Source organism: Struthio camelus, chromosome 26 (assembly GCF_040807025.1).
Source record: "Struthio camelus isolate bStrCam1 chromosome 26, bStrCam1.hap1, whole genome shotgun sequence".
NCBI lineage: Eukaryota > Metazoa > Chordata > Aves > Struthioniformes > Struthionidae > Struthio > Struthio camelus.
In genome coordinates this window covers 7,724,706-7,748,187 of record NC_090967.1, presented here as the reverse complement: position 1 = coordinate 7,748,187, position 23,482 = coordinate 7,724,706, and the positions used below count along the sequence as shown (strand labels likewise).

The 23,482-nt window shown below is 46.8% G+C and overlaps 2 protein-coding genes across 19 annotated transcripts in view; one reads left to right on the top strand and one right to left on the bottom strand.

The window, feature by feature from the left end:
• BSG (basigin (Ok blood group)) overlaps positions 1–23,482 on the top strand; it is a 133,793-nt gene that overhangs the window by 14,038 nt on the left and 96,273 nt on the right. The window lies entirely within an intron of this gene.
• MIER2 (MIER family member 2) lies at positions 324–18,866 on the bottom strand. Of its 18 annotated transcripts, none has more exons than XM_068919822.1 (16): positions 18,809–18,851; positions 17,385–17,595; positions 16,442–16,516; positions 13,339–13,426; positions 13,143–13,197; positions 12,632–12,783; positions 11,703–11,888; positions 11,140–11,263; positions 10,245–10,354; positions 9,495–9,564; positions 7,791–7,939; positions 6,888–6,969; positions 6,698–6,792; positions 5,769–5,896; positions 4,584–4,720; positions 330–3,560 (listed from the first exon to the last, which is right to left on the bottom strand). In XM_068919822.1, exons 3-16 carry the CDS (start codon positions 16,498–16,500, stop codon positions 3,085–3,087), a joined length of 1,911 nt encoding a protein of 636 aa, XP_068775923.1. In that variant the 5' UTR covers positions 16,501–16,516; positions 17,385–17,595; positions 18,809–18,851; the 3' UTR covers positions 330–3,084. The 18 variants fall into 18 exon arrangements, with proteins under 18 accessions (XP_068775935.1, XP_068775923.1, XP_068775926.1 ...); XM_068919825.1 differs by having other exon boundaries at positions 5,793–5,896; positions 11,703–11,828; positions 18,809–18,844; XM_068919824.1 differs by having other exon boundaries at positions 11,703–11,828; positions 18,809–18,842.

The following is a 23,482-nucleotide window of genomic DNA, read 5'->3' as shown; positions in this document are numbered from 1 at the left end:
CAGGCACTGCTGGGTAATCTGAGCGTCCAAGATGGGAGGACACAATCCCACAGGGGCTCCAAGATCGTTACTTGACCTGCCAACTCCCAGAGGACAGGCCTGAATCAGTGTTCAGTCATACAATCTGTCCTTGAAGCTCTTTCTCTTAGAGACCACATATGACTGAAAAAGGACATCTGCCTACGGCTTCCAAAGTGTTCTTCTGTGCACACAAGATTCAGCCTTTGCCCAGGGTGGGGGAGAAATCAGACAAAAAAAGACAAAGACCCCTTTCCCCACTTCTGCCATCACAATGTACAAGTCTGCAAAAACAAGACAGGCTTCCTGCTCACTTTCAAATTAGGTTTTTAATTAAATAAATAATGGCGAGGGGTCTTCAAGGCAGTATCACTTCACAGTGTAGGGCTTGGGGGGGGGGGAGGGGTTGGAAAAGAGTCCAGCATTGAGAGCGGCTCAAAGTGAATGTGCTTTTTAAGAAGGAAAAAGAAAACCCCCAAACAAAACAAAACAACAAAAATCCCAAACCAAAAGTGACTCCCCCTCCCTGTCCCAGCCCTTTCCACCCCTTTCCCAAAACATTATATGGAAAGAGCGCCACACTCATGTTGAAAGACCCCATGCGAATCTGTAAACAACACTGAAGAACATAAATAAGAGACATTTCTGCCTCCCCTCTCCTGTCATTAGGGCTTGAAACAAACCAAAGGGAAGAAAAAAAAAAAAGGTTTCAGGAAAACTAAGAATGTTCTTGACTGATGGAGAGGAGATGCCAAGGCCTAGCCCTCCCTGGGAGGGCTCCAGATGCTCTCCCCCTGCCTCTTCTTCTCCTTTCAGTCAGGGAAGCTTCCTCTCTCCCCCAGAAAAGGGGAATTACAGCCTGGGGAAGTTCCACTATGGAGCAAGCACACATATTTGCTTTCTCTTTCCAGCAATTGGGAGCAGCCAGTGTGGAGACCTCAGATTTAGCACATCTGCCTCACAAAGCGATGCCTGGTCAAGACAACTGTGTTTGTTTGGAACTCAGCGCCTCTAAGCAGAGCTGGCCAGGGACCAAAACAAATCCCTGGCAACGCAGGCAAAACAGATCTGGGGTTTGGAACGAGAGATAAGATCTGATGCTAAGTAATCTTGGGAAGCTGTCTGATGTTGTCTCTATGCTCCCACTACAGGGGTGAATGCAGTTACGCACAGCTGGGTAAGGGGGAAGATCCAGGCTAATCGTTTTAGTCATCTTTCAAGTCTGCAGACAGCAGAACTAACTGCAGGGCCACAACCAGAAGCCATCTACCAAAATAAGCAAAAACCTCATCACAAGCCCCTTCCCAAATGCAGAAAGTGGCTAGAAGAGGGGAACATCTGCATCAGAGCCCTGCCTAGCAAATTAGTAGGCAGTGTTCCCTGCACGGGGGAAGAGGGAATGAGAACACGTGAATTTAAGCCAGTGGCAAACCCCAGATCCGGAACACACCTGGGAAGCTAAGCAGTTCAGGACTCCCTATGCACCAGCATCCGGCCACCTCACCGGCATGCACTGCCACCTTTGCCACCTCCTTGAAACATCGCTTTCCTCTCAGAAAACAGAGAGCTTCATTTTGTGACATTTCAGAAGAGCGGGGTGGAAAGCAGCAGGGAAGCCCAGGGACTGGTGTGCTTTCCTGCTGGGGTTTCTGCTAGCACAGGTTTCCTAGACTTGATGCCCTGGGAGCTGAGAAATCTCCTGCCTGGGATGTGTGCAGTGTGCTCCCATGAGCTAGTAATGATGATGCACAGTCCTGCTATGAGCAAGTCCCACCCCCTCCAATGAGATACCAGGGCTGAAAGCCTGCCTGCCTTTTGAGGATGTATATGCATGCTTTCAGCTTGCCCAGGTTCGATAGCTGTGGGGCGTGTGCTGGGAACAGGACAGCAGGTGAAAGCTACCTCCTTACAGACACCTTCTGCTCAGGGGCAGCTTCTGCTTCTCTGTTTCTCCCTTACGGGATTCTAGCTTCAGTCATCCAACAAAGAAAGAGGCATCCCCTTCTTGCCATCCCTTCTCATGTTCTGGTCCTCCTCTTTCCTCCTTCCACAACTGACAAACCTGTTTGGAATGAGCTGGGAAGTTGCACAGGTTTTTATCTGCATTTAACCCTCTTGTAACACAGCAGAATCAGTAAGGGTCAAGTCTTTCACTGCCAATAACACAAGTGGCAGCACTGCAGCACTCTGAGGGCCAACATCACTTTGTTGGTCTAGAAACTCCCTTTATTTCCAGTAAAAGTTCTCCATGGCCCAGCCCATGGCAGAGCACTGGAAGGAAGGGTGAGAAGGACAAAGTGCACACAATGCTACCTCACCATGCAGTTACCTCTTTCCAAGACCTGAAGCTTTAGCCAAAGGGCTGGAAAAGGCCGCATCTCATCTGGAGCTGGCAGTTGCGTGGGCAGACAGGAACAGCTCCAAAAGGTTAGAAAACAGCAATGTGTGTGCCTGTCATGATTCACAGCTCAGTAGGTACAGGATAGCTGTCAGAAGAGGAACAGGGAGAATGACTTCTATTGCAACACAGTATCTGTGGGTGAACAGCCAAGACTCATCTTCCTTTGGCATCACCATGCCCACCTCTGCAGGCAAACAGCCCTCCAGCCTGGGTGGACTGTGCTTCCTGTTGGTTTCCTAAGCTCTTGGACCTCTAGACTGCATCCTCTGTCCCAGCCCCTGAAGTGCCCATGATATATCCCTGTTTTCAAAACATCTTCGATGTACCAGGCTGTCCCGCTGGTGCCAAAGGACACTTCCACTGTCCTGAGGGCAGGGACTCTCTGAACAGCCTGGCATTACCTGGGGTGACACAAGGCCAACAAACTGGGGGGTCATGGGCTTCCCCCTCACTTAAGCCAGCCACCAGCTTTGCATGATTGTGCCAGAAAACACTAGAGCAGAAAGATGTTTGGTTTCACTGCAGCCTTGGATCAAGGAGGATGGAAAGACGGATTCTGACCAACAGCTCCAATCCATCCCCATGGAACAGGGGAAGTTCCAGGATCTCACTCAGTCAAGTCAAAGTCCTTGCTGGGTCTGTGACAAGTTTGTGACTGGAGATTCTCACTGTGACAAAGGCTCTGACCGAGCCACAGGTGCTGGGCAGGCCTGATGAGCAGTCAGAAAACTATTTACATCTCCAATGCCGATGAGGCCAAAATCTGTGACCGATAAGGACACTTGCGCAGGGGCCACCACTGCCTCTGGGTCTCTGTCCAAATCCACAGGGCCAGCAATTAAAGGCAAACCCTCATTAATATCTGCAGGAAGAGCGAAGTCCATGGTTATCGTCTCGCCAGAGCTCTGCAACGTCTCCTGCTTCTCTGCCAGTCCTGGTACTGCTGGTGGCAAAGCATAGAGCCCCGTTTCTGAGGGGCTGACAGTATGTCGTGTGCAAGGAGCTGAGATGGTGCCTGAGGATGTCTCCTCTGTGGGGTCGAAGGAACAATTTGTCTCTGAAGGAGTACTGCACTCATAGCCCTGCCCTGATTCGCTCATGCTGCCCAGGCTGCAGGCTGTGCTCTCCACGCTCAGGGGCTCTGCACACCACAAAAGAGGGAAACATATAGGAGACAGATAGCCAGACAAGGAGGAAGAAAGGGTGTGGAACAGCAAGTGAAAGAAAACTAGAGTGAGTCCATAACATATGAAAACAGAACCCAGCTCAATCCCACCTAACCACAGCAGCATGCATTTGATAGCACAAAGTAGCATAGCTGCTCGTTTCTTTACTGTAGAACCAAGATCCCCACCAGCAACTACTGAAGAAAAGCAAGATACAGCAGCAGATACAAGCAGATAGGACAGGAAACACCAGTGCTTCTAGGGAAATTAAAGGAAATCTCACAGAGACATTCCAAGATATGCCCAATCCTAAATCCTGTCCCCACAAGCCTACACTCCCTGGGAGGTACCTACACAAAGTCCCAAGTCTGTGGTAAAATGGTGAAAGGAACTAAATCCATTTCAGACTGAGATTCTTCTCAGAGCCAATCTGAATCAGCTCTTCCAACATCAGTCTTTAAACCTTATGCTCCACCTGACAAGGTCATCACTGAATAACAGAACAGGGACCTTGGGAAGGTGGGGTGTATTAAACAGAACTTTGGAGTCCTGCCTTTGCAGTCAAGGGAGGGAAAGACCAGCTCTCCGAAAGCAGCTCACAGGCACAGCCTGATTTTTGGTGCCCTAAACCAATGTCTGGAGGAGTTGTGTGTCTCCACTAAAGCGAGTGCACTGGAAGCAGATGCCTAATTCAGGTGCCTAAAGTAGTGCAAACTCCCTTGGTTCGGGAATCATTTAGGCCATGCGTCTGTGCCCCGAAGCAGGACCAAATCTCACTGCTGGTCATTGCAGAGACAGACAGGTCTCCTTTACTCACACCAAACTGCACTGGACTGGTATTTGATAGAGAAGAGAAAGCACACACACAGGCAAGGTGAGGGAAGAAGAGCAGCAGCTGGATCATGGGGACAGGAGAAAGGCAAAGGAGGCTATATGCTGCTGATCGAGGAAGAGAGGTTATCCCCATGACAGACAGGAGAGAAGGAGAAGAAAGTTACCTGCGCTCTCAATTGCCAGCTGATCTTGACCAAAGTGAGAGTCCAGGCAGCTAGTGGCAGAGGGAATTGGTGGGGAGCTCCGAGAACGACTGACATTTTCTACTTCACCCCCATCCAAGTCATTGTCGGCAAAATCCCTGTGGGGAAAGACAGATAGTATTGCAACCATCCATTAAGCAGAGATAGGCAGGCAGGGAAAACAATGACTGAGATTAAAACCCACCAGCAGATAAAGCAACGGGGATGAAAGGGCCTCAGCAGAAGGAACGTCCATCCCCCTCCTAGTCTGCAGAGACCAATTTAGTTTCTGTGCTGGGGTGATTGCAATTAAGTCAGCAGGGCTAAGACCAGCACATGTTAAGCTAGAATGGACTCTGCAGCTTTCCAAAACAAAGAGCTCTGCCCGCCCCCAGGTCTCCATGAGCCTCAGCCCCTTCCATAATGTAATAAATGGCCAAATACTCTTCCTAGGGAACAGTCATCTCCATAGAATGACTACAGCAGGTTGCAACAATGTTAGTGTGCTAGCAAAAAGCAAAAAAGGCAAGAAAAAAAATTTCCCTACCCTGGGGGAATTTCTGAAATTTTAGATATTTTCCTGTCTTGAGTCTGAAGAAAAAAGCCAAGATTTCATACATTTTCATGGCCTAACATCTAATATTTTTAATTGATTCAACTGAAATAACTCATTTCGACCTTTTAAAAACACTTCAGTTTCAACTTTTTTGAAAAGTATTTGCTGTAATTAGCGTAGATTTCAAGGCAAAGGATCTGCTTCAAAGGGTGGTGGGCAAGGAAAGAAATGAATTCGGCCTCCAAAATTTCAGAAACAGAGTATTTTTGCACTTACAAAATTCCCTTCCCCAAACTTCATTGAACTGAGTTATTTCTTGAGATCAGCCCTGAATACCTCACCTTAATCTTTCCTGTGAACACATTTGTCTGAAACAAAACAGTATTTTCTGACACAAGAAAGTCCACATCCTAGCAAATAATTGCTTTTTGCCTCCTTCCCCACATTAACGGTGGTCTATGTTCTGAGTACAACCAACGCATCTCTCCACGCTCCCACCCAAGAAACCTTCTAGAGCAGAAAGCACAGTTTTAAAGTGGAGGTGCTTTGCACCAGGGACCTTCACTGGGAATTTAGTATTACTAATTTTAGTGTGAGAATATTCCACGCACGTGGCTCCAGGGTGGAGGACGTACTTCTTCCTTCCTAAACGAGTCTGCTGAGTGAAGTAGTCATAGCGCTCTGACTTTTTCCACATGTAATAATACTCCACACATTCTCCCACTGACCGGGTGCGGACCTGAGGGGAAACATCGCAGTCAGAATCCCAAGCATTAAGATATGTCTCACAGAGCAAGGATTGTTCTGCCATTTTACCAGTACCGAAAATTAATTGCATTACAGTGATTTACGTCACTGTGGACACATCTACGCTGCAGAACAGAAGCAGATACTGAAATTTCCAAGGTGGTATCGCCCAGAGAAGGAACTCCCCGTGGTGCATAATTGTTCTTGCAGACCCCAGTGTGGGTTCACACCTAGTACATTTACGCAGGACTTCCCTGTGCTTCCAGTAGCACAGTTAACACCAAGAGAGCAAACTTGCATCCATTTTCACTGGCCAGTGTCAACATGCCCACAATGAATCAGTGGTAGAACTGGACTCTCTGGTTCTGCCAACTCCCAGCACAGCAGCATACGTCTTGGGGCCCAGTTCTCCCTACAAAAGCATCTTTCATTCTAGAGGACCCCAGGGGACTTTACAAAACATCCACATGCTCAACTCACTCATTCACAGAAGTACTGCAAGGGCTGAGAGTTTGGAAAGAACTTTTGAGACTCCAGAAAGGGCTAATCAGTAATTAACTGACATCACTCATGTAGGTCAGTGTTGTTTGTGACTTCTCCCACCTGGAAAATAAGGCAGAGCAGGGCAGTGAACAGCCCATCACCTGCTAGTATGAGTCAACACAAAGTCTGGGATTGGAACTCAGCAGTCCTGAACTTTCTGCATTAGCCAAGGCTCAAAACATACTTCTGGTGCAAACGCACAAGCCTCCTTCCCTTTGTCTTAGTGCAACGCAGGGGTGAGCGTCCTTACCTTGTTTGCCTGGATAAGATGAAAGTTTTTCCCATGGACCCTGAAGCCATGTTCAAAATTTCTACACTCTTCTTCACTCCAGGCACAAAGCTCATCTATAACAGAAGGAAAAAGGAAGTGGAGGAGATCTGTAGAACTGGGAAAAAGTTATATGTGCCTTGACGTTTAGGGTAGGATGAGGGTCTCTCACCTCTGATAACCTTCACATTGAACCGTAACCTCCGCAGCGCCTCTTCTGCATTGAAGTTGCATTTAACCAGTTCATAAAGAGCCTAGGAAACAAAAGAAAACATGACTGACAGCATGTGCCACAGCAACACACCACAAGCAAACCTGCTCATGACATTTGCCTCGTAAAACATGTTTTTCCCAGGAGCCACATAACTACTACCCCAACCTTCACCATCAGCATAGGCTGTTCTACTTTTCAGGGCACTAGATTACACACCCTGGGACTGAACAGAAGCAGTTCTACCAGTAGCTCTAGAAACTGCTGTCCCTGTTTCTGCAGATACCAGGACTTACTATGAGAATCTAATCTGGCTAGTTTAAAGGAAACCAAACCGCTCTGAAGTTGCTTTGCCAAATGTTTGATCTTCTGTCGACTTCAGGAAGAATCCAACAATTTTATAGAGGATGGGTCCAAAAGGATTATCCTGCTGCAAGCACTGGCTCAGAGCTTTTAGGTTACTTAGTGAATACAGTCAGAACAGTATCCACCCTCTACTTGCCCAGTTTGTTAACATCCTTTCCACAAGCAGCTGTTAACTGCCTTGGAAAAAAAAGTATTAAGCTAGACAGACCTATGGTCTGATCCACCATGGCCATTTCCTATCTTCCCAAAACAGCACAGTGCAGGGTGAGCAGCCTCCTTGTCCTGCAGTTGAGAAGCAGTCTCTCACTTATCCATGAAGGAGGAGGAGAGGACCAGAGGAGCTAGGTCTCACTCAGGATCTCTGTAGGACCTTGTCCCTCGTTTCAACAGCTCAGAAGCACACTGTTCACACCTCCTGTCTCCCACAGCAGTATTCCACTACGTGCTATGCCAGCATCATTTGATTATCTGTTACCTGCAAGAAGCCCCTGTATTTACCTGTTCATTGTCCTTCACCATCTCTCCTTCTGGTAGGGTGCTAGATAGCTCATCCCATCTCCGCTTCACTGCACGGTACAGGAACTCTTCAACCTCTCTCTCAGGGAGTATGTTTGGGTCCCAGAGCAGCTGATCTTCATTCTCATAGGCTAACAGAAAAAACACTGAAATAAGCTAATCAAACAAAGAATTCTACTGCTTTTGAGAGACAGGAGAGAGTAAATCTTTGCTTAGACTCCAACCTGGCATTAGAGCTTACAACCACTAGTAGAGCATTTTCCCTCCTGACTCTTTACAGCTCTTTTAGAGCCCTAGCATGGAGTCCACTTGTTTCAACTTTTTCAGAAGGTTTGGCTGACGACAGGGTTTTTGTTGCCACATTCTCAAAGGCTGTTGCTTTGATTCATTAATTTGGCAACTTTAAAAAGGAAAAGAAACCTTAGATTCTAAGTTAACACAGTAAACGAAAGGATTGGGAGGCAAAGACAGCTTTGAGCTACAACCCCAGCCGAGGCTGCAGTCCCCCTCTCTGCCCTAGACACAAAACTAAGCAGCTGCAAGGCTGTCCTACCCTGTGCTAACTTGTAATGCTCCTCCACCCACACAGAATAGCAGCAGCACGCTACATCACTAAGTGATTCTTGTCCCTTTCAGCTTTCAAGGCTTTTAGTCCATGAGAACACAGAACACAACAACGCAGAGAGGTGTTTAAGTAAAATAACAGCACAAAGGAAAGCAAGAAGAAAAACTCTGCAATAAAAATCAACATGAGTCAAAGAAATTTTTCTATTCACACAAAAACATTACCAAGCACTGTTCTTTATTTGTTCACTTATTTCTACAGGCAAAGGAACCAATTCTCTCCTGCCCTGTAGAATTATCAATATCAGGTCAGAGGAAGTATATACAGGGGTAGAAGGCCTCAACTGGATCTGTTACCAGTTTTCTCTCATTTCACACTGATGCAAACATACAGGCAATGGAGAACAAGCACCAAATCTGTGGTCTTCAATACAGAAAGCTGAGAGCACCCTAAACTTCCTGATTTAGTAACAGTAAGACATTCTGAGCTCTGTATTGAATAAATGAAACACTATCTTCAAAACTGGTAACTTATCTCCCTTAACTAACTCACCTAGAATCTGCTAGGTTAAGAGAACCAGGGAGGAAGTGAGTCATTTCTAAAGATGAGGATTCCTGTTAGCTACCTTCTTCACAAACCCAACCAGTTGGTGCTAGTATTGCACTAGTATTAGACACAATCTGCCCATCAAGTCACCTCTATCTACTTTGTAGACACCCTAGCAAATTAAAAACTGATCAGCTCCAGGGAGTATTGAACGAAAATAACTCTTGCTTGTTAAGGAGGATGTAAGGGGAAAAAAATAAATTAGAAGAAAATTAGGAGGAAAAAAAATTAGAATGTCTTAAGCAGGATATTCCCTCTCTTTGTTTACAGCGGGGACCACCCCTCCTCCAAACCTGTCAAACCAATCCAGTTTTGACTGAGCCCTTCTGCTTCTGTAGCTGTACTACTAGCCATATTCAAATAAGCCGGCTCTGGTACAGCTGTACATTTTGGTATCAACACCCAGAGGTGCCAAACCTAGAGATATGGAACTGAACCAGTGAGCCAGAGCCCCATCAAGTGCTCGCACCAGCAGCCCTACATCCAAACAAGGTACACAAAGCAAGTTGCCTCACCTTTTTCACCATGCCTGTTTAAGTGGAGGATAGGAACAGTAGCTTGGTATTGAGGTCCAACCATGATCTCCTGAAACATCATCACAGATAAGTGGTAAATCCAAAAAGAACGTGCTCATTGTAGGCACTGAAATATACCTCATGGTTTAGGGACCACCACAGCGCGAGGCCTATTTATGTATCAGCAGTTCCCACTGTCACTATTCCTTCTATGGAGGCTTGACTATTTTATAGGAGGCTTGACTATTTTATAGGGTAACCAAAAAGATTTACAAACAACGAGATTACAGCCTAAGGACCTTCGGGATTTACTTCTGGTTCAAATGTTATAATATACATGGAAAAGAACCAGTTTTCAGCTAAGGCTAGAGATAAAGAAACACAGCAGGCTTCCTGTGTTCCTTCACACCCAGAATTAATTTGGAAGTCTGCTCCTCTCCTTCCTAAGACAGTTCCCGCTCAGTAAATCCTGTTGGGCACATTGCAAAGCAGTTTTGACTTACCAAGGCACAGTGGCCTTTTCCATACCTGAAGCAGACGATAGTTGCAGATACAGATTTCATGATCATACCAAAAAGCACACTTTTAATCCATGTCTGCTACCATCTTCCACACAACTCAAGGCAGTGAACACAAGAAAATTAAAGGGGCAGTCTCAGGGACATACTACTGGGCTTTGGTGCCACGCTTCCCTCCAACTGAGGCACAGATAGCATTAATTCCCCTTCTGGATGCACTTAGATCATTTACCTTTTTACACTCATTGGATGGGATGGAATCCTCCTCCGAATCCTCAGCCATGGAGGAAGCACATGGAGATGAACAGGGCTCTTTGTCTTCATCAGCAAGAAAGTTGTTTGCTTTGAGGGAAAGAAAGATCTTCTGTAGGTACAAAATATGTAGTTTTTTTTTTTCCTGTTGCTTGCTCTATGTTCCCTCTCCTTCCCTTTATTTTGTGTCATAAAGTTACTTTAAGCATGGCTATGAGACAGGGAAAACTTACCAGATTCTCACTTTCTCCTTTCAAGCAACAGAATTTGCACCCTTGCCACATAGGCGGTCCTGACCAACCTAGGGACCTCAGACTCTCTCATTCTGCAGTTATTGGGGGAAGGAGCAAAATCACTTTATGCTGAGTCTCGTGCACTTTGGCCTCCTGCATATTCCTCATATTAGATTCAAAGATACGTAGGAATTTGCACAATATATTGGACCACTGGTACTTATTCTCTTCTAGAGACATAGATCAAGTGCTGATCCTTCAGACTACAATTCTGTGCCCAACCCTAATGTTTGATTATTCCAGAGAAAACTCTGGCAGTGAAAGGAAAGCTCCTCATCAACCCATTTCAATTGTGTTGCTGTCCCAATCGTTACAGCAGGTAGCAAACTCTCAACATTAAGGGTTACGGCCAAAGATAATTCCCTCCTGATCCCACTGCGAATCTACGCTCCATATCATCACGTTTTAACTAAATGCCTGACAAAAACATGGGCGCTCTGGTATATTCACAGTCCCCAGAAGAAACGTGAACAAGTTTTACTACAAAGAAACTTAGTGGCAAAGTAAAGACATAAGTTCTTGCCCTACTCCGGACCTCTCATCTAAGTACAAAACAATTACTGAGAAATTAGCAACACATACAGCCAGGCTGGTTTGGGAATAGGTCTGACGCATCATGGGACGTGACGGATGGAGTCAGATCATCAGCTGAAGACTGGGTCTCCTCCTCTTCTTCCCCTGAAAGCAAATCCTTCGCTATTTGTTCCTTTTAACAACAACAAGAAAGTGAAAAATATTTTTAAATTAAAACAGGGGTGTGGTGAGGCCTAGAGTAAAGCATACTTCAGCTAGAGCCATAGCTTCACCTGGGATGTAAACTTTCCCTGAATCTTCACAGATTCACACCTCTGTACAAAGAATTGCAAGCTGTGTTCCATAAAAGGTTTTTACAGTGCTCTTTTTAAAAGTTATAATTTCTTCAGTCTCCTCTGAACTCTTTACATTCACCTTTCTGCACCTGACATTCCTCACTGAGATACCAGAATTAGGCAGGTCCCCTCCCTCGTCATCAGCTAAATCCCACTGAAATACAAGTCCTAGACCTCTGAATGAAGAGGAGCTACTAGACAACTGAAACTCTAAGACAGTACAGCAACCAATAGCACAGGCTAATAGCGCACACACAAGCAGAGAGCTGCTCTTACCTTATCCAGCGTCATATCTGGGAGATTTGGAGTAATATCATTGCTCTCGCTGTCCTGCTCTGAGATGGGATCAGATGCCTCATAGCCATAAAGTGCAAGCAGTTCCTCGAACGGCATTTCACTGCTCTGAGCGAGAGGAGGACAAAGCTTCATCAGGAATGGAACAATCACCGAGTACAACACCAGCTGTAGCAAACACAGAGACATGCAGAGGCAGTCAAGGCAGCTCTGCTCTTCTGGGGGCTCTGAACTGCCTTGGATAACGCTGTGTAATGACAGATGCCAGAAGGTGGCATGGTCTATCAGGTCTGTCAGAGCACAGAAACCTGCTCTTCTCAAAGCAATGGATAAGCCAGAAACTTTTACCCCAAAGCAGTATGGTCAAAGGCACTTTTTACATATATTTTTTATTCTAGATTTCATGCTGGTGCTGCCAAACAGCAGAACTGTATTTATACAAAAGAAAGGAAAGAGCAAATCGCCATGTTATCCTTGTGCCAAATCAGAAGAGACAAGCTGTCACCAAGAAATCTTATGCTTTGCGTTCCACTGAGGGCTCCATGGGAACTACCCCACAGAAGGATCAAGTCATCTCTTTTTTGTGGTTCCTCCACTGCGAAATGGGCATTGCACATACACCCAACAGCTAACGGCTCTTCAGCAAGGTGGGTGAAGACCACCTTGTCAGAGCAGCTTTCTGGTAGATGAAGACTCCAAACTTTACTGCTGTCACTTGCTGGCAAATCAATTGCTTCCTATCCCAATTCAAATCTAGGCCTTGTTGTTGAGCAGATCTAAGCAGACCATATAACCAGCAGATCAAGTAACTCAGCAAGCGTCTCGCTAGGAAGGTCTCCGGTACCCGTACTGTCAAAGAAAAAAAGAAAATCTAAAGGGTAGTTCCCCTTTCCCTCCCTTGCTGCCTTTACCTGAGAGGCACTGAAACTCTTTTCCAGCTCTTCTAAGGATTTCTGTTTCTCCTGAGTATCTTCTTCTTCTTCCCTTTCTTCCCGTACACCATAGTTCTGTGAAAGGATCTCTGCTAGGTTCAGTCGATGATCAGCTGATCCCATTGACACAACTGCAGGGATCAGAAAAAGCTGGATACTAGCCCCACCCTGAACCAAATCTTCAGGTGCAACAAAGCTTGGGACGACCCCTTCTTGTGTGTGTGAAACCACGGTAAGCCAGAGGAAGAAATTACATGGAAAGGGGGGGGACGGGGGCTGGGAGACACAAACCAAAAGAAGTCTTTCTAAGAGCACTACATAGCAAAGCCTGGTTTCCTACATGTTCATGTCCTATGACTGACTCAAAGGTGAATCTGAGGGTTTTCTGAGTATGTTTCTCTCCTGACTAGATTCTTTATTATTGTAACACATGAATGCACACTGCAGCCTCCCCTTCACTTCAGGCATTTTTAGGAAATCTACCACTTACTGTAAGAACTGGCAGACACTTGTAGAAGCTTCGGTATCTTTATGTTTTTTCTCCTCTGTTAAATGCCATTGGAATCAACCAACAGGTTTGAAAGATTGAAAGGAGAAAGGGAGGGAAGAGAGAGACTGATCACAGAAGCCCTGCTTCCTCTGGAAACCAGGCCAACAAAACAGAAGCATATTTAAACTGTGGCTACCTGCTGCACTCTGAAGGCCAGGCTCTCCAGGACATAGACCGTGGGCTGGGTATGGCACCACTCTTGGACTCTGCCTGCCAACCGAGGCCTTCAAGGAAAGAGAAAAATACACCTGAAACCTCTCTTCTTAAAAAGAAGACACTTCCAGACACTTAACCCCACCGACAATGGCAATTAATTTAATTTCAAAACAAAAGGTAATAGAAATCACACAGGGTAGCATTAGAAACTGTGTTGTGCAAAAAGAGCTCTAGTCAAGAGGATTTAACAGCTCTTCCAGGCCTTCTCTCTTTTGTATTGATCACCTTCCCCTCAGTCTCTAACTGCATGGTGGTGCCATTTTACCTTCATCACTCCACTAGTATTTATGCTCTCACCAGTTTAAGACCTTAGTTTATGGCTTACATCATCCCTTAAAAGAAGGATTTTGGCCCCAAACCATTATTCTAAAAACACACATCATGCTTGTTTGAACATAGCACTTCTGTAAACTGACCCACCATCTGGGGATGGAATCAGAAACAGCCTGGCCACACGCATGCTCACTTCTCCCTAATGCCTCACTGCATTTAGAAGGCTCAGAGAGGTCAGCAAAGAAATTTACAGCTGAGCAGGCAGTGAAGGAATTTGGTATGACTGCAAGCAGCATGGGCAAGGCAGGAAAAGGATGAGACAGGTAGACACTGAGAACAGGCACCTGCTTTATGGCATTCAATGCTTGGTCAGAAGTTCAGACAGCAATATGGGCTGAGGCCTGGATAACAATCCAGAACATCTGCTGCTCCTGGGGCTGATGTACATGGAAACGCTGTTCATCAAGTTCAGCCTAGGTAGGGAGCAAGCAGGTAATTAGCCAATGCCTTTGAGCTGACTGAGAGCATCTGACTATGGAAGAAAATCGTAAGAGTCAGCCCCCAAGTCAACAATGACATCTTTTTATGATTCTCAGCTGTCCAACTTTATTTCTCACTTAGTCAGTGGGAGCTAAGACATCTAGAACTCTGCAATACTAGGCTCCAACAACTTATTTAAGAAAATAAAGCATAGGTTAAAATCAAAATATCTTCTCTACCAACAGAACAAAGTACATACCAAAAAAAAAAAAAAAAAAAAGGATAGACAGACTTTGGACCTGATTTAGCACCTTCAGGTCTTGAAACATGTACTACAAATTCCACGACTACAGAGCCAGTTATTTTCTAGATATAATTACTGCCATGACAACTGCTGGCCTGGAAGACAGCAAAAGATATTGCCTTATGAGAGAAAGAGAGTGAGAGAATCTTTGAAGCAACCATGGAATTCCTGCTCCTTCCTCTACAAGGACTAGTGAAAAGAGAACGCCTCTAGTCCCACGGGGAATACACAACGTGGGCTGCAATTCACCATCCCCTACTGTCTGATTATTAAGAAGCAAGATAACCCCACTGGAGACCATTCTGTCCGGCTGTAGACAGAGCCCAGTGGACTGTGTGCACATACATACATGCACACACACACGCACACACATAAAAAGGAGTTTATGGAACAATGAAAGAAGGGGATGGAAAGGTTTAAGACTCCCTCATTTGGAGAATGGCTGGGAGTGGGAAATGGCTTCATAACTCAGGAAAGCATCAATGTCCCTTTGTTGGATCTTGATGGAACGTGACTAAAACGCTCTTGGATAAATTCTTCCCAAGCAAACAATCCCAGTTCCTTGAAAAGGAGAAGGGTGTGGTCTACATTTATTCTCTTTAGCCCTGAGTAATCTGCAGAATTCTATGTCCTGAGACAATGGTCTATATATTGATTATGCCTCCTTCAGACAAGAATCAATAAGGAGCTGCATGCAAAGGATTTTGAAAATGAAGACTGAAACTGTTAGCAGTGCAAGGACTGGCTTGAAAAGATGTCAAGACTACTTCAGAAATGATGAGGCCTTATATTAAAGATCAGGTGCTGAAATGAAGAGTAATAGTCAATATGACAAGACGACAATCCAATAACTAATCATGAGTTTATTTTGCTGAAGCAGTAACATAGCATTAGAGCAAGTGGGACCTGCAGTGAGCTGAAAGTCTCCATAAAGAAATTAGTAATGCTGTGTTTGGACTGAGGAAAGAATGAACAAGTGACAGACAAAGCAAATGGCCCACTTTCACACCCTAACTTAAACACACATGAAACTGAACCATTTCTCAAATTACTTACAAATCCAGAAGACCACAGAAACAAGAGAACAGACAAGTCAAACAAACAAGTGAGAAAGGTAGGTCTGGCTTAAATATGTAAGTGATGACAGCAGAGACACTATTCCTGATTACACTGATTGCTGATGCCATACGATGCAGAGTTATTTCATTTGAAGGTGAGGGAGCTGCAGTCTGACACGTCAAATCCAAATGTCAGACAGGAGGCAGAAAATGCAACAAGCATTACCTGTGTCAGAAAGCATAACACAAGGCATTAGCAGATATCGCTAGATCAAGAACGGTACTTCGATAAGGTATAGATGGTCCTATTGCTGGTGATGTTGACAATTCTGGTCACCAGAGTTCACGGTGGTCATCTCAAATTATTCTGAAAGTGTAACATACAGTTGGAAAACACTCTTACATCTGCAGGTCAGTTAATTTTGGAAAAAGTGCCTCCAGCAGCTGCTTTCCTTCCATTAATCCCTGCCTCTTGGGCATAAGAATAACTTTCCTTTCTCAAAAGTTACACAGACATTGACCAATTACTCACTCTCATCTTTGTACTTTTAGAAGACCACAGCACTCTCTCCTTAATTCTGCACTCAAGTTTTTGAGCACATGAAACATAGTGATAGTCATGTTTTAGGAAATGAAGGTAGAGGAAAACCCAAGGTTTTTGCACTGACAAAGTTGTTTGCCAGCACAATGCTGATTCTGTCTATCCAGGGAACTATCAGAGAAAACCCTTCAGGCAGAAACTACTCTTGCAAGAAAGGGAGGGAAAAAGAGAGAATGCTTCCCTTTCCAGTGTTACTAGTTTAATAACTAAAGTGGTTTCCCAAGCTAGTTTAATGCATATCTCAGATTCAGTGAGAGAAACGTTTCTTCTTCCTTTGCCTTTTCCGTATTACTTGATATAGACTTGCCTTCTGTGATCTCTAGCTGCAGCCACACAGGGAAGAAGCGTGGATGGAAATGTATTCATTTTACAACCTATGCATCTGAAAGAGTAAAAAAATTAATGAAGGATAAGACATACAGATCATCTACTGTACTGTTCAGAAAATCATCAGTGTCCAAATCACATGCAGGTGCAATTTCACAGTAAAGATCCTGCACAGTTCAAACCTCATCTCTGAGATAATGACTGGTCCCAGATCTCTCTAAGATGAAAAAGCCACTGTATTCAATCAATGATTTGGTGTGGTGTGCTAGGGTGACATTTTAATGCATTATGCTAGCGTGATAATGTCCTGAAGCAATGTTTCTGCACAAAGATGAATGCAGCACCCTTGATGCTTCAAAGGCCGCTTCGAAAACCAACCCATCACAGATACCATTTTGTGGCACTACAGATAGGCCAGATGGCAACTTCCTCTTCCAAAATTCTAGTGTAAACCCTGAAAATGAAGCCTTGCTGTGGAACGGACATTGTCTCAGCTAGCAGCGGTCCCAGAAATCCTGTGCAGAGCAGTGAGCTATCTCGATGTCTTCACAACATTATTTTTCCCAAGTTGTGGTCGCCACAACAATCTCATGACAGAAGCGAACCGCTGATGTGCCACGAACACCATTAAGATAGGACAAGGATATTTCAAAGAGATGTCAAGAAATGATAGGGGATGGCATCACCAACCATGAGCGTGGTGAGGTGACAGGAATAACGTTTCAGCACAATGCGCCAATATAAACACAATGACACAACAGGAGAGGAAGCATGACCATCCCAACCTAGCAACAAAGCACAAGAGACTAAAGTCCACCTCATCAAAACACCCTTCTTAGCACCAAAACTATCTCCCGGTTCATTCTCCCAACCAAGCCACTCCTACAGCCTTCCACAAACCGTTTAACTCCTGCTTTCCCTACCTCTATGCTTTTTTCTTCTGTTGCTGTTCCTTCTGTTGTTCACTTCCATCCTTTGCTACTCTCTTTCCAATAGTTCTGCATCTCTTTGACCCTAAATTCCCTAGTGATCCCATTAAAGTGCTGTTAGAGCCTACTGCACTAAAATCACAAGGGTTCCAGCTTCTTTCTTTGCCACCACATATTTCATCTTGCCTTTCTGATCTTTGCTGTCCTGCAGGAAAAAACATCCCTTGTGAGTGCTCCAGGCCCTGCAGTCCAACCCACTACTCTACATCCCTAAATGGCCTCTAGCCCTAGATGCTTCAGCAGCCTACCCCAGCCCCAGATACTTCTCATGACTGCCCCAGGTCTAAAGTACATTTCTAGCCTCTCTCCCAACCGCTCTTTAAAAGCTTTTTCCCCAGATGCCCCACAATGAATACCTCTACCAACGATAATTGCCACTGGCCAGTCACAGTGGCGAGCATCCCTAGCTGCTTCCCTCTCTGTGCCCAGCAGCATCCACGCATCCCTGCCTCCTCTCTCCCTTCCATCCCCAGATGTTTTCTCCAATTCTCCAAGTTTCTGCTGCTTCCCCACAAAGAGGGGAGACTGTTTTCCTAAACTCAAGCACTTTCTAGTAGCCCCCCAACACACACACAGACCAATTCTCAGGGTGCTCAGCCAAACTGCTACTCCCTCCACTGAACCCCAGCTACCCCAGTGGCCTCTACCAGCCCCCCCATCTGCCACAGCCCAAACTGCTCCCCGCTGCCAGCTGCATCCCAACTTGCTCCCCCTGCTCACCACACCCCAACCTCTCCCCTGCCAGCTGCACCCCAACCCTGACCCCCACTCACCGCACCCCAACCTCCCCCCCTGCACCCCAACCCTGACCCCCAACCCCCTGCACCCCAACCTCCCTCTCCCCCCACACCCCAACCCTGACCCCCAACCCCCTGCACCCCAAACTCCCTCTCCCCCTGCACCCCAACCCTGACCCCCAACCCCCTGCACCCCAACCTCCCCCCCCGCACCCCAACCCTGACCCCCAACCCCCTGCACCCCAACCTCCCTCTCCCCCCACACCCCAACCCTGACCCCCAACCCCCTGCACCCCAAACTCCCTCTCCCCCTGCACCCCAACCCTGACCCCCACTCACCGCACCCCAAGCTCTCCTCTCCCCTCCCCTCCCCTCCCCTCCCCCGGCCCGGCCCCCCAGGCCCCCGCCCGCCCGCGGCCCCGGCAGCGCCCGCCCCGCCCCGGCCCGGTCCGCGCCCCGCCGGCCCCCGCTGCCCCGGCCGGCAGCCCCGCTCCGCCGGCCCCTCCAGCCCCCGGCGCGCCCCGCCCGGCCCAGCGGGGGCTCCGCGGGGCCCCGGCGGCGGCAGCCCGGCGGGGGCGGCCCGGGCGCGGCGCGGCACGACCCCGCCGGCGGCTCACTCACCTCCGCCATGGCCGAGCGCGAGCGGGCGGGGGGGCGCGCGGGGCCCCGGATGCGGCGGCGGCCGCTCATTGGCTGCGGCGCCGCGGGGGGGGCGGGGAGCGCGCGGCGGGGGCGGGGAGCGCGCGGCGGGGGCGGGGCCGGAGTCAGGGGCCGGGGTCAGGGGGCGGGGCCGGGGCGGGGCGGGGCGTCTCGGCGGGGGTCGGGGTGTCATGGCGGCCGGGGGGCGGAGGTGTCATGGCGGTGGGGGATGGAGGTGTCATGGCGGTGGAGGGTCGGGGGTGTCATGGCGGCGAGGCGGGTCGGGGTGTCATGGCGGCGGGGGGCGGAGGTGCCATGGCGGCGGGGGGGGGTCAGGGATGTCATGGTGGCGGGGGTCGGGGTGTCATGGCGGCAGAGGGAGGCTGAGGGGTGTCATGGTGGTGGGGGGCCGTGCTGAGGGGGGCTGGGGCTCCTTTTTCCCCTGCAAAACTGGATTTAAAAATGCTTTTTCCATTTTTTGTCGCGGTCCCAAATTCCCTGCCACCGCTGTGCTGATCTTGCCGTGAATCCGAATCCCATCCGCGGTGACAGTCCTGCTCCGTGACATGCCCAGGCGCCCTTGGGAGCCAGCGCTCGAGGCCCGGGCTGCTGAGAGTGGGGAGCGTTATCCAGTCGGTGCTGCATTCAAGTAACGCTCGTACTGTAAGACCGCAGATGAGGAAAAACACAAGGGGTGTTTCCGCAGTCTTGCTCCAAACTATGAGCGTAGAGCTATCATCGCGATAAGTGGGGTCTTCTGTTGGATGGTGTTTTACCACTGTTTTGTAAAATGTAGAACAGGTCTAAGCCTGTGTGTGCATCAAGGTTGTTCCAATTTAACTAGCTTCTGGAAAGTTTTATTACTAGTTGCAGCTCTCTAATGTTGACAAACGGTAAAATTTCCAAAGCAGATCCAATGGAATAAGAGCATAAATTTCCAAAGTGCTTTCAGAGTCACTCTTCTGAAAGGCAATGTGGCTTAGATATTTTTGAACATCCACACAAAGCCTAAGCAAGTAAATACACAAACACTAGAGCAAAAAAATGCAACTCCGTGTGTTCAATGATGTGTATACCCTAGAATTCATATATAGCATGCGTATTTTTGTGGAAACGTTTTTATATCTGCAGTGTGCGTATGTGTGTGTGTAGTTCCTGTGTCCTGTGAGCTCCTGACTCTGTGGTCCATTTCCACCATTCCTGACATAAGATTGGATATACAAAGCCTTGAGAAAGTAGGTAGCTGAGTAGAGCAGAGAGACCTTATGTTGAACTCTATTTGGGGAAAGCTTCAGAGGTCACACTTCATCAATATACCACAGACTCCACGTGTCAAAGACTTTTAAAGGCTTACGACTGGAACTTGCACCTTCTTAAACACCAGGAGACGAAGCTTCATTGACTAACAGCGCAACTTGTTGAGATTTTATTTAGGGGGTGTAGAAGAGGGAAATTAGGATAGGTACCCAGGAGTTGTTCCTGTCTTGCAAAGACCACAAGGTAAACGCTATTTAATAGTTTCTTGCTGTGGCTCTGCAAGGAAAATACTAGCGATGTACTTACAGAAGCTCCTTAATGGATCTTTTCAGTTCTGTTTAATTTGATCATGAGCCACACATTTCCACACCATAATCCTCCAGTGCACTTAGTTCTTGTTTAATTCTGTACATCTCCAAGGCTTGCAAATCAGCTTACAAATCGTAACAAATCAGCTCTGCAAAGGGACCCTTTCATCCCTCTGTGACTCACAATTGCAGCCAGAGGGCCAATTCTTCCTTTGCAAAGGTGTACGTCAATGAGCTGCCAACACCATTGGCAGATCACATAACTATATTTGCCACCGCGTCTCACCAATTTGTGAATCTGGTAAATGGTTCTGTTCAAGTTCATACCTCTGGAGGCTATATCCAGATTCCCCTCTAACAATAAAGATTCAGCCACAGAGTTGTGCTTGTGGAAGCTTTTTTAGTTTCCAGTTGTTACGCAGAGCCTCTGTACCAGGCACCCTGGCAATTTGCTTTGTGTTCATTTTCACTCATGCTTTTGAGCTCAGGAAGTAAAGTGTTATCAAGTGTTCCTGAAGTGATGGTGGTGGCCCTTGAGCTGAGAACTAGAGCACTTCAACAGACCTTTATTGCCTAGCACAGAAGATCTGTCTAGTTCTTCTTGAAGGACTTTAACAGATTGCAGACATTGTTTATGCAATTAAAAAACTTGTCTTTAGCTTTCAGAGAAATTGTGACAAAAACTTGCTGCTTTCTGTCCTGCTCCTAACATTGAGTTCATGTATATTACCACCATAAAAGCAGAGAGGCCTGGATTTTGGGTCAAAACTTAGGGCAAGTTAACTATTCTATTCCATGCATTCAGGCCCTCTGCCTGTTTGTTCAGTTTATTCTAGGAGCAGTCTGACTAGTCTGTAGAGCATGCAGTGTGATTGGAGGAGTGGTTCAGGTGTGCATGTCTCTCTCGAAGGCAGCTCACAAGTTGCTGCGCTGCTGCTTTGAGAGTCTGCACCATGGAACTGGTCATCTATTCCCAAATTGTTGGGTCTGTTCCATGAATGATCGGTTCCCCAAACCTGCAGGGAATGCAAGCTGACTGCACACACACACACGAGAACTACAAGTTCTTGTGTGAATTCAGGTTCACACTTGGACATTCATTTTCCCATAGTTTTGCAGAGTAAACCTAGCTGTCCCCAAAGTTTGGAGAGAAGGACTTGTTGCAGCAAATTTATTTTGTTTAATTCTTTGTAACAGTTGCCCAGCTCTACCCATTGAGTGCTGTGACAGAAGCACAGTTGTAATGACCTGGGTCAATATCCATGCCAACTTCTAAAGTTCTAATGACTGCAATAGCATCTGCCAGGCTGGCTCTCCAAGTGGCTGTGCTTGCCAGAGGGAAGGGTGAAATACTTTCACTGGACGTTTCCGTTGCCCGGTATGTTAATTTCTGTCCTTGGAATCACCAGGTTCTGCAAACTAATTCTCCAGCTATCCTTCGGCCACAACCAGATCTGAAAACGCCACACGAGCTGTTCATGGAGCTGGGCTGCAGAACAGTTAATGTATGAGTAGAAGTAGTCTCCACGTCAATAGTAACAGTCAGAGATTTAAAACCTATTTCATTTCACCCCGTGGGGAATGCTTAGCTCAGGAAGATGGGGGCTTGCCTTGGCATGCTGTGCAGCGCTGGGGACCCTGTAAGGGTCGTAGCCGTCAAAGATTTGTTTGCGTATCTTGGGCCGGGCAAGCTCCAAGATTCTGGCTGATGCAACAGCATTCTTTGAAGCTGCTGAGACAGACCATGGTAGCAGTTTCTCACAGCAGTACCTCAGTTGTTCCAGTTTGGGCTCTGCAAAGACCAACCATTAGGGAAAAAACTTTTTTTTTTAAATATCTGACATTCAGTATTTTGAAATTTTCAGAGGCCTTTAAAAGAATTGAATTGTATCAGGATACAGGGTGGCTTAGAATCTCAGACTGCTTTGCAAATGATTGGTCATGAAACCCCAACCGCAGAACGTTTTGCTGTTGCTGCTTCTGTGGATGAAGAAAACAAAACATAGGTGAAGTGGCTTTGCCCAAACCCCGTGTTAATCCAGCTGCAAAACTGGCCTGGACCACAGATTTGCTCTCCTTTCTCTCCTCGGCCTGTGCTCTACCCTGTAGACAACGCTTCCTCTCAGAAAGATTTACAGCCCTGAAACAAAGGACAAATACTTTTCCACTTGATACCATTAAGCAAGGGATTTTTTAGCCACGAAGCACTGTAGGTCCCAAGTCACATGGCTTCCAAATGCAATTAGACAAATTCACAGAAGGCAAATTTTTCGTTGGCTGTAAAAAATAAAAATATAACTTCTAGTTCAGGAAATCCCTGAGCTACAGACAGTGGAAGTGCAGTGCGACCTGGGGAAGTACATCTGCACATTTGCTCTTTGTTCTCCTTGGACCCCCTCTTGCAAACTGCCGAAGACAAGGCCGGTCAAGCTTGACACGCTTGCTCTGAACCAGTAGGGCTGTTTTAGTGCTTGTGTTATTCAAGTTTTATACAGTATATTACAAACAAACCTATGTGTATCTCAAAGGGAGACTAACTATGAGACAAAATAGAGTCAGAAGAAGAGTTGTTTGCCTTCTGAGCAGGGGAGAACTTTTGCTTTGCTTACGGGTCTGATCCCAGCTCTCTGTCCTCAGGAACAGCTGATTCCCAGCTGATGGAACGCCTAGGAGGAGCGAAAAGCAGACTTGCATAAAGGAGGGCAGCAGGAACTCTGACCAGCTAGGAATATAGTTCTTGTTAAACTCTTTATGTTCCTTGGAGGCGTGGATGGGGTGTCCAGGGTGTATGAGAAGTCTCGGCACTTTGGTTTAGCCAGATGAATCGTTCGTGCCCGAGGAGCAGAAGTCTTGGCAGCTTCGCTCACCTGGAACCACAGCGCTCAAAATCAGTTCCAGAGAAGTTTTCATTCCTTTGCCTGCCCTTACTAAAAAGCAAATATCTCAGTCTTGGACTGTGTGAATTTAACTTTCTTAGTCATGCATTCAGCGGTCATTCAAAAATTCACACCATCTCCCCACCGTCTGTGCCTACCCTCATGAGATAGATCCATGCTGTTTTAGTTGCACTGCAAAGTCTATGACATGAAAT